Genomic DNA, 11,640 nt, shown 5'->3' on the forward strand with positions numbered 1-11,640 from the left:
TCATTTTTGATCTGTTCTTTATCTGCCAAAGGACATGTCCTACACTTTCCGTTTCCACAAATTTTATATTTTTTTGTATTTTTAAGATTTTTTAAACAAAACAATTGTGTCAGTAATTTTTTCTCCGTGAATGCTCCTGACACAAAGCTATCCACAGTGCCCCTTGGTAGAGCGCGCGACGGGCCATGCGCTATGATAAATTCGTTATTAACTTTTTGCATAGTTTAATTTATTTATTAAAATGAAAATATATCTCCTAAACGCCAAAAACAAGGAATTCTCGAAAAAGTAAAATCAGGAAAAATGATCTGAAAATTCTTAAATTTTTTAGGCAATACACCAAAAAACCTATTGAACCCCCCACCACCACCAAAAAAAAAAAAAAAACTATTAAAAATATTTTATTTAAAAATTTTGCAGTTCGTGGAACAGCGCACCTGCAGCTAAATTCCAACCAAATGCAAGAACGAGTAACCAATCTAAAGTAAGAAAAAGTTTGAAAACGAAACTAAAATGAAAACGAAACAAAACAGTTTCGAAATCGCAACTAAAATTTATTACCTATTTAAACTAAAACCAAAAAGGAACTTCATAGTATTTAGAGAGCGCAATTGCAGCTACTTCTAAAACACAGATGAATTGATACAAAAGTATTAGAATCAAGTTAATAGGAAAAACAAAAATCAAAGAAAAATTAAACCAAAAAAATTATTAAAAAATATTAAAAAAGAATCCGACCTGAAGACTTTTTCAAGGGTCACCCTCAGGCAGGGATTCAAATAAAGGGATTTTTTCTGTGAGGACATACAGACATTAAGTCTAATAATGATTCCTCGTGACCCGAAAATCCCCCGAAATTATGCTCAAGAGATATACCATTTTAACAGAAAGGAAATACCAAATAACAAATTAGAAAAAAACCACAAAGTAAAAATACAATAAAAACAATAACAATAAAAACAAAAACAGCATTAAAATTAAAATTAAAATTAAAAACGAAAAGCCAGAACATACCATCCAACAGTGAAGTAAACTTTAAACAATCGATTGTGATTTCCTGTTTTTGAAAGTTAACGGTAAATTATGTAAACAGAGGTAGGCACCCAGCGCCATCTATTGAGTGATCCAATATGCAAGTAAATTTCTATTTTTATTTAAGCCAAAAGATTAATCCCAAACCATACCTTGTTTAATTAAAAAATTGACATTACAGTAATTTCTAGGAAAATCATTTTTAATTAAATTTTTAAGGAGGTTATTTGATGCTTCAATATAAGAATTTTTATTATTGCAAACCCTTTTGATCCTGTTAACTTGTGAGAAAATTAGATTTTTGAAAATTTTAGAGTTTAGATTGGAATGGTAGTTACATAGTTTTGTTATTTTAAAGTTGAAATCATCCCTTTTATCGTATATACCAACTATTGTTTTATCATTAGCAATTTCGATTTTTAAATCCAGAAAGGTAGCCTCAAGTTGATTTATATTTGTATCTTTTAGAATTAAATCTTTTGGATAGCAATTAGTAATAATATTAGTATTGTCGAAGTTAATCAAAAGTAGGTCATCAATATATCTCCACCCGTTTATTAAATTATATTTAATTATTTTTTTTCTCATAGTAATGCAGGAAAATATTTGAATCCCTGCCTGAGGGTGACCCTTGAAAAAGTCTTCAGGCCGGATTCTTTTTTAATATTTTTTAATAATTTTTTTGGTTTAATTTTTCTTTGATTTTTGTTTTTCCTATTAACTTGATTCTAATACTTTTGTATATATATATATATATATATATATATATATATATATATATATGTGTGTGTGTGTGTGTGTGTGTGTGTGTGTTACCGTTAAAGTATGAAATCCGTTATTTTATAGAATACCTAGTTATTCCATGAAATAACTGATCGTGTCCGTTAAAGTGTAAAACTCTCTTGTATTTCATGGTTTAACTAGTTATTTCATAGAAAAATGATCTGCAGCCCGTTAAAGTGTAAAATAATCTATATCATTTATCTCGCACGACAAATACATTAACCTTCCACCCCTACTGCATTTATGAACTATTCCAGGCCATAGGGTGAGAACTTGTTTAGCGTGTTGGCGCCAGTTCATTCCGGTTAATTGATTGCTTGCACGTACAGTGCCGGCTGCTGTTCGTCAAATACTGTTTCCACGTATCAGGTATTGAGATACATTTATTTTTTTAAGTTTTATAATTTAGTCATTTGTTATTACGTTAATTTAGTTTGCTTACGTTAAAGTGCAATTATTTTTAAAACCTTAAATTGCCTTGAACAATGAATTCTTTAAGTGATAACGAAAAAAAAGCTGCAATGAAAGAAAAGTTTGAATCTTTACTAAATAAGCGTGATGTGAAAGAGAACAGTTCTTCGCTCACCCGTGAAAAATTATTAAGTTTGATAGCTGATGTAAAGAAATCTAAAACATCAGATAAGAAAGTGCCACGTGATTATTGGTTACTTCAACATTACGATGTCCTTGAAGTTCAAGGAGTAGAAAAATTAATAGTCCCAGTAACAAATGCAACATCAGATGTAATGTTTTATTGCTCAAGTGATTCTTTGTTTGACATTTTGCACGAAACTCATTTATCTATTGGGCACGGTGGTAGAGACCGAATGATAAAAGAACTTAATCTTCGTTACAAAAATATTACGCAAAATGATATTAAGGTTTTCCTGAATTTTTGTGAATCTTGTCAACAAAAACGCAAAGCGGGCAGAAAAAATGTCGTTGTTAAGCCCATGATTTTTTCACATATGAATTCAAGATGTCAGGTTTACCTCATAGATTTTCAATCACAACCTGATGGAAACTATAAATTTATTTTAGTTTATCAAGATCACCTTACAAAGTTTGTGGTTTTAAGACCTCTTCAAACAAAGAGAGCAGAAGAAATTGCAGGACAGTTGCTTGATATTAGCCCCATGTTTGGAGCCCCATGTATATTGCAGTCGGACAATGGAAGAGAATTTTGTAACAAACTTATTGATGACTTAAAAGTAATTTGGCCAGAGTTTAAGATCGTGCATGGCAAACCAAGACATAGCCAAAGCCAAGGCCAAGGCAGTGTTGAGAGAGCCAATCAGGACATAGAAAATATGTTGACGACTTGGATGCAAGACAACCAGTCAACTTCGTGGAGTAACGGGTTAAAATTTATCCAGTTTATGAAGAACAGAGCGTTCCATTTTGGTATTAAAAGATTCCCCTACGAGGATATGTTTGGTTGCGCAGCCAGAGTTGGATTGTCAACAGCTGCCATTCCGAAGGAAGCACTTAATTCGTTGGTTGACGAAGATCAATTACAAAATACTTTGACTGCAATGAATGTTTCTTCTCAACCTGATAATGAAAAAGTAATTGAACAAACAGTATTAAATAATCCCATTAAGAAGGTATGTGTTGTCTGTTTAAAAGAATGCAGTGAAGATATAGTTTGCTTCAAATGTATGGAGCCTGTCCATATATCATGTTCGGAAGATTATGTTTTAGAAGATGAAGTTGAGCAGAAATTCTGCAAATTGTGTTTTAATGAACTTAATGCTCAAAGAGAAAGAGAAAAGTCTAAAAAATGTTTAGAAATTCAAGCTAAAAAAATGAAATTAATGTCGGATAAATCTCATTCTGAGGCCTCTGTGGTGTTTACCGTCCGTATCCCAGTGCCTGAAGTTGACAGAGAAAAAGGTGATGCCAAATCTATTTTAGCTATCATCATAAAAATAACCGAAGACCGATTTTTCCAATTGGGCACAAGAAACGGCCGCATAAAACAATTATATTCCCGATCCCAGTTCAGTGTCTGCGAACAAAAATTAATTAAAATCGAAGAAGTACCGGATGTAGAAATATCGCTCTGGTCGGTTGCTACAGCTCAAAGTTTAGGTACTGGTTAGGGATTTAAAAAATGTTCGTGTAAAACCCAGTGTGTCAACAAAAAATGTTTTTGTTTTAGAAATAATGTTCTTTGTAATACCAAGTGTCATTTTAGTAATCCTTGTTGTAAGAAATGATTTTATGGTACGTTTCCATAAATACGCTGCATAAATTAGATAAATTGCTTCTTTTTCATTTTAATTCTCTATCATTAGTTTAATTTCATTTTAGATAAATTGTTTATTTTACACTTTAACTGTCTCTCATTAGTTAATTTATAGAATACCTAGTTATTTCATAGAATAACTAGTTAAAGTGTCAAATTAATAACATATTACACACTTTAACGGACACGATCAGTTATTTCATGGAATAACTAGGTATTCTATGAAATAACTGCATTATATACTTTAACGGTAACACACACACACACACACACACACACACACACACACACACACACACACACACACATATATATCACTACAGAAAGTCGAATCCTATGTGGGACTCCGAAAATAAAAATCCGAACGCAGTTTTCTTCTGGGGTAAGGAAATAAAATTTTGATTAGAAAATATGCGAAAATTTTTGGAGAGATCACTCCCGCTGGTTTACAAATATTTGTCACATTTCTAACAAGTATTTTAAAGAAAATTGTTAATCTTCTAAATTTTTCATCTTCAAGTAAACAATGTTCATTCAGAATTAAAAGAAAAGAAGCTTCTGGAGAGAAACAAAATAATATTTCCTTATGTTTTTATTTTATACTTCTCATTTTTGTATTTTTAACTTAGCTATAATATATATTGGATGGTATTGCTGTTTTTATTCAATTTATTAAAATGGTTTGCAAAATTTATTATGAAAGTCGTTACATAAATTTCCCCCACAATTTTGAACAAAATTCTCTTTGTTTTGATACAGTTAGATGTAAACTACGTAGAAACTTAATTTCTGACATTTTTCAATATTTACCCATTAAAATTTTTTAAAGTATCCTCATAATAAACTTAGTTGAATTAGAGAACCGGTTTTGGAATCCAAATTATTTTTGGAAAAAAGAATATATTCTAATTTTTTTTTTTTGTGTGTGTGTGTTTTTTCCATTTTTTTTCCCACTTCAAGAATTTGTGGTGAAAGCTTATGAGCCAGTTAACAGCGACGTTACAGGAGCAATTGCTTTTGTATTGTGGTTATATTACTGGGCTGCGGACCACAAGGTCCCAGGTTCTATCCTCGCTCATCTAAATTCGCCACAAATTTAAAAATACTTATACAGATTGATCTCAAATTCCGATTTCTGTTGATTTGTGAGCTTATAGTAAATTTCAGGTAATTTAAATAAAAATATGTTTAACTTTTAGAATTTTGTAATAGACATGATTTCGAAAAAAGCAAATTTGGAAAACTAGATTAAAATATTCAAACACAGAAATATGATGATTAAACTAGTTTACATCAAACTGATCATTACAAGAAACACTTTTATTATTCGCTTGAAAGAATACAACCAAATTAATCCCTTCATCTCCCTCTGACCTCTGTGAAAATAAGATTGAAATGAATTGATATTTCACAGATAAAAGAAGCTATAGTTTTTAACGGTAATAAAGTGCAATCAAAGTCCATGATTCAAGTAAGATCTTAGAAATTGCCATTTGATGGCTGGTTTTAAATTTTAGAAAAGAGTACTTATTTGACTACGATCTTGGCTATTAAATAAATTTCCAAGAACAAGTTTTCGTATATTGTAATGTAATTCCTATGAAAATTCAGTAGTTTTAAGTAGTTTCCCAGAAAATTCAGTGAGAGAACGCCTTAAGGAAAAAGATTTTTGATTTATTGCCAAACACTCAGCCCAGTTTAGTATATAAAAATTAATAATGTGATTTTAATATGTTTTAAACAGCGATGATTCGTATAAATTAGATATATTTTTTCTAGAACATAAAATACACATTCAGACCAATTTTTAAAAAAATCCCTGCACCAAAATATATCTTAGCCTGTATTATTCTTACCTTTTATAGATTAAAAATTTGAAGAGGCGCAAAAATTTAATTGTCGTGGGTGCGTGAATTAATCGACTTTGTATTACTATTTTATGCTTTGATGCTACCACGTACTTCATGTTCCTTTTCTTCTGGCAAGATCCAGAAAGGTCCGAACCCATGCTTTTTGACCGATGCCACCTGACAATGGTGTAGCACTGGAAATAAGCCTCTGACGTCGTTTCTGTTTGATATTTGACTGCACTCAACTATATTTGGCAACACTTATACGTTTGTTTTGGAATCCGAACTTCCAGAAAAGCGAAAACTTGCATACGTAACTAGTTACGTTAAATAAAATATGGCTCGGCATAGAAATGTCCGTGCGATTGATGCAGATGAAGAATATGAAGATTATCACTCATGTTATGGGCATTCAGTTGAAGACGATTTTTGTGCATCACCTAGTACAGAAGCGCAATTTCTGTACAATCGTAATACCCGAAGTCAAAATATGAACGCTTTTTTCGGATCTCCAGAACCTGTTCCTGAAGAAGAAAATAGTGGTGACGAAAGTTTCAATAATTCTGACTCCACTAACCATCTCATCTCTGGATTGAGTGATGTAGATAACGCAAAATTACAGTCTTGTGTTTTAGCATTACAGGATGTTGTTGGTGACACGATTCCAGAGATAATATTGCAGCAAGCTGCGATCGATCATAATTTTGATCTTGAAAAGGCTCTAAATGCCGTTCTCCAGGAAAAAGCTCCAAAACCGCAACGTGGTAAAAAGCCCAAACCTGCGACAACACCATCTGCAAATGCAATTCCGAAAAACAAATCTGAAATCCGCTTAGAATCTGTATCGGACGGAACTAACAAAGCTGATAAATTGGTTACTAGTAAAGCAAAAGAAGTACAAAGGAAAGAAATTACAACGACGGATAATTCCAATACATTTGATAAAAAAGAACCCGAAGAAAAATGTAGTAAAGGTGATAGTATCGGCAAAGAAAAAGACAAATCGCCTGTGCCATCATCTGCGACTGAAACTCAAACTACTAATGGAAAGACCGATGAAGAATCAAAATCAACAACAGTCAAATCTGCAAAAAATGAAAAAAGTGGCAAGGAAATATTTAGTGCTGAAAGAGGTGATGTGAAACCTCTAATCAATCTTGTTGTAATAGGACATGTTGATGCTGGCAAAAGCACTTTAATGGGTCACTTGTTATATGATCTAGGAATTGTTTCCCAGCGAAATATGCATAAATTTGAAAAGGAGTCCAAGAAACTTGGAAAAAGCTCTTTTATGTATGCATGGGTTTTGGATGAAACTCCTGAAGAAAGAAATCGTGGAATAACCATGGATGTGGCTTTCTCCACTTTTGAAACTCCTAATAGATCTGTTACTCTTTTAGATGCTCCAGGCCATAAAGATTTCATACCTAACATGATAACAGGAGCTGCTCAAGCTGATGTAGCTATATTGGTTGTAGATTCAAATAGAGGAGAATTTGAGACTGGGTTTGAAGCGGGTGGTCAGACCAGAGAACATACCATGCTGATTCGATCTCTTGGTGTTACTGAATTGGCAATTGCAGTCAACAAGATGGATAGTATTGGATGGGCAGAGGAAAGGTTTCAAGAAATCAAGGCAAAGATGTCATCTTTTCTGAAACAAGTTGGCTTCAGAGAAAGTGATGTTAAATTTGTTCCTTGTAGTGGTCTTACTGGTGAAAATCTTGTTAAAAATCCAGATGTCCCTGAATTGAAAAATTGGTATTCAGGTCCTACTTTGCTTGAAATTATTGATAATTTCAAACCTCCAGAAAGACTTGTTGACAAACCTTTCCGAATGTGTGTTGGTGATGTATTTAAAGGTGCCACTGGTGGTTTTTGTGCAGCTGGCAAAATTGAAGCTGGCTTTGTCAAAAATGGGGATAAAGTCCTTGCAATGCCTGCAGGCGAACAGGCTATTGTTAAAGCAATATCCGCTGATGAACGATCTTTAACATATGGTTTTGCTGGAGACCATGTTATGTTGCAGCTCTCTGGTGTTGATTTTAACAACATATCTACTGGTAGTATGCTATGTAGCATAGATAAGCCAGTGAAAGTGACTTCCAGATTTGAAGCTCGGTTAGTCATTTTCAATATCTCTGTTCCAATCACTAAAGGCTTTCCTGTAATTTTACATTATCAAAGCTTAAGTGAACAAGCTTATGTGAAAAAGCTGATATCTCAGCTGAATCGTAGTACTGGTGAAGTAGTGAGAAATAAACCAAGATGCTTAACCAAAAATTCAAGTGCTGTGGTAGAAATAGAAGTTAATAGGCCTATTTGTATTGAATTATTTAAAGAATTTAAAGATTTAGGAAGATTTATGTTGCGAAGTGGTGGTTCAACTATAGCTGCTGGTTTAGTAACAAACATTTCATGACTGACATAAAAAGTATATAATTGACTGATTTGAGCTCAAATTAAAAGAGCAGCATGTATATTCAATTATCTTGTATCTTGAAGATAATAAAAATGCATTGCAAAATATTTGTTTTTGTTAATTTGTTAGAAAACTGAATAGATTAAAATTATGTATTTATTGTAATGAATGTTAGTTGGTATACAATCTCAAATATTATTAGGTTTATAATTTGCTTGCAGAAATAAATATCTATTTTTACTCCATATTAAGAATATATAATTTCTCATTTTTTATAGCAGATTTCTGATATCAAAATTAAATTTACTGGAAATTCCTTGTTTATTAAGAATTTTATCTAATAGCAATTGATTTTTTTTATTTAATTTAAAATTAATTATGAATCTGTTTAATATTATTTAATTGTTTATTTATAAAATCATGCAAAATATTTTTTTAACATGAGAAAAGTATGCAGTGCAGCTGCTGTTGTTCGTATACTACCTCTTATAAGTATATTTTTTAAAATCGTTAAAAAAATTCTCGTAAATTATTAGTTGCACTGAAATTTTATATATTTTTTTATTTATTTGGAAATTTTCTTTTCACAATTTAATTTTAGTTGTAGTTTGCTTATATTTCTTTTATTTAATTATATTTGTTATTTAATTAATGTTATGTGTTATTTAATTTAATGTTTTTGCCTTATATTGATATAAAAAAATGAATTCTGTTACTGCTAATCTTTCAAATATTTCATAGATCTCTTTTTAAGAATTGAAAATTGACTTGTATTTGTATATAAAACTTGGAATTACTTTTGTTATGCTGAAATAAAACATTTAAAATTATTGGAACTAAAATTCTCTTTCTTGCTTATTAACTTTGTTTTAACAGTAAGATTTAAAGAGTTGTATAATTTTTTAACTATAGATGTTAAATTTCTTTCAAAGATTAATAGCTTTAGCTTTGATTAATTTTAATTCTGATTTAATTGGGGTTTTTTATGGGATGATGTATAACAATATCTTTAAAAAAATATGCATAAGAATTTCATTAAAAAAAATTTATTATGAATGCATCAGGAATTATCTGAAATTTTTTTTTTTAAATTCGGTGTTGTATTTTTTTTTTTTTTTGTTGGGAAGTAAAGTTTTTTGTAATATGCAATATTTGGTATGCTGTGCTTGCCACGTTTAATGGGCTTTTTTGCTACTATTGAGATAACTAAATAATACTTTTTTTATAATGAAAACTAACAACTTTTTTTTTCTTTTTTTTTCGGCTATTAGGACATGCCATTTAGTTATTAGGTATATTGTATGCATTTAAATGCATACCTATTCTTTTTTGCAATTACATAACAAGAATAATATATATTTAATTTTGAAATATCCAGATGGTTGTGTTAGAAGAAAATTTTCAAAATATGTTGGCAAAATGCATATTAGATGTCAGTTTCTCGTTTAATGGTTTTTGTTTTAGTTTGTAATCAATTTATTTGGAATATCTGAATTGGTAAGTATATTTGAATGAATGAAGTTTTCACTTTTTTTTTATACAGCAGAGCATTTGGTGTCATGTAATGGATTTTCTGCTTTTGTCACAAAACTGAACATTTAAGTACTTTGTTTTCATCTTTTATAATAAGTTTCTTTTACAACTTCAGTATGTAAGATTTTTTTAAAATTTAATATTTGTACTGATGTTTTGGTAAATGTTTCCTTGTTTTCTTTTAGAATTGTTTAAAAAATTAGAAATAAACTTGGAATATATTTTCTGCTTAGTAAATAATTCATATATTAGCTCATATATATTCAAGAATAAATTTTCTTTTATTAATATTTATGTATTCCTTTTCATAAATGATTTTTAGAAAACTCCTCTTTTTGAAAAGGACCTGTCTATATTCCTGTATAAAATAAACAAAATGAATTGGAAATTTAGTTAAAGATGGAAATTTGTACTCACCTACAAGATCAATTAAGATACCTATATTTGTTTTAAGTTGTGATTAGAATTTGTTCAATGAAAGAATTCAGTTACATTTAAATTTTTTATATGCTTTTATTTTGTATGATATTTATTATTTGCTGTAAAAAACAATATATAATTTGAGGATTCTGTTAGTGAATGGTTTTAATTTGATTTATGAAATTCTGATTATTGTTCAAATATATTGTTATATATTTATGATTATAATTTAACTGTAATGATATTATTTATACTTTGCTTCTTAAATTATGGAGAAATTAGGCATTCTTCTTTTATTGGCATCATTTTTATTTAACTGCCTCTTTTTGCCTTAGAAGGACTTGTTTTTAATGTTGTTTTAGAAAGAATTAAGAACTTATCTTGAAAATTTAGTTTAGAATAGAATGTTAAATTCATATTTTCTGTACCTTGTAATGTTTTGATTTCCCATCATAGCTTTATAAACTAATGTTAAAAAAATTGCTATTATGATTAAATGTTTTTTTTTTTTTTTCCCTTTTCTTTGAAGCTGGAATGTATTCTGAGGATATAAATTAATAATTCCTTTCTGATCGTATTGATTGGAAAGGAATTACATAATGACATGTAAAGGAATCATTCTAAATATTTTCTGATAGCATAACACTACATATACAATTAGAAAATAGATTAGGAAATTTTAAAAATCTGGAATGAAAATCTTGTTTAGTTCTATTTATAGTAAACCATTAAGAAGAAATTCTTACATTTAAATGTAAAATAGTGCAAGTAATGAAAACTGTGAAATTTATCTGAACTCTTAACAGTTTTAAAATTTTATCTGAACTCTTAACAGTGATGGTAGTTCGGATGTAAATTTTTGTAAAATTTAAACCACATTTTGAAAAAATTTTTTAAACTATCTGCTGTGATGTTAAATACGAGTTTCTCCAAGCCTATAGCTATTGTTATACCAAGTTGCAAAATTATGAGATTACATTGTATTAAATTTTAAGGAGTTCTTATGATCCTACTTAGAGACAATATCAAAAGCAGTCTTTTCGTTTCTGTTGATTGGGAGATGTTATTAAAAGTAAAATGTGATATAGAGCTACAATAATTTTTACAAGATATTTTATATACAAAATAAAAACATTTAAAATTGACCAATAATAATAGGATATATATTTTAAACTCTTGTAAAATTTTTGAAAAAAAATTGCTCCTAAAATCAGAAGACTTTATTATTTTTCTTTAGTTGTGGTTATTAAAGTGTTACCTCTTATGAATGTATACAATTGCTTTTTTTTTAAAGCATCTGTAAAATTTACCAACTTAATATAATTAAAGTCAAGTTGTTTACAATACTT

At 29.7% G+C, this 11,640-nt stretch overlaps 2 protein-coding genes across 2 annotated transcripts; both read left to right on the forward strand.

The window, feature by feature from the left end:
* The first annotated feature begins 2,300 nt into the window (after positions 1 to 2,300).
* Positions 2,301 to 4,701, forward strand: LOC129980664 (KRAB-A domain-containing protein 2-like). Its single transcript, XM_056091045.1, has 2 exons — positions 2,301 to 3,422; positions 4,696 to 4,701. Exons 1-2 carry the CDS (start codon positions 2,301 to 2,303, stop codon positions 4,699 to 4,701), a joined length of 1,128 nt encoding a protein of 375 aa, XP_055947020.1.
* Positions 4,702 to 6,167: 1,466 nt separating this feature from the next.
* Positions 6,168 to 8,445, forward strand: LOC129981763 (HBS1-like protein). The gene has a single exon (XM_056092751.1). The coding sequence runs from the start codon at positions 6,254 to 6,256 to the stop codon at positions 8,336 to 8,338; it is 2,085 nt and encodes a 694-aa protein (XP_055948726.1). The 5' UTR covers positions 6,168 to 6,253; the 3' UTR covers positions 8,339 to 8,445.
* Positions 8,446 to 11,640: the final 3,195 nt, after the last annotated feature.

The sequence above is a fragment of the Argiope bruennichi genome, chromosome 8 (assembly GCF_947563725.1).
Source record: "Argiope bruennichi chromosome 8, qqArgBrue1.1, whole genome shotgun sequence".
Lineage (NCBI taxonomy): Eukaryota > Metazoa > Arthropoda > Arachnida > Araneae > Araneidae > Argiope > Argiope bruennichi.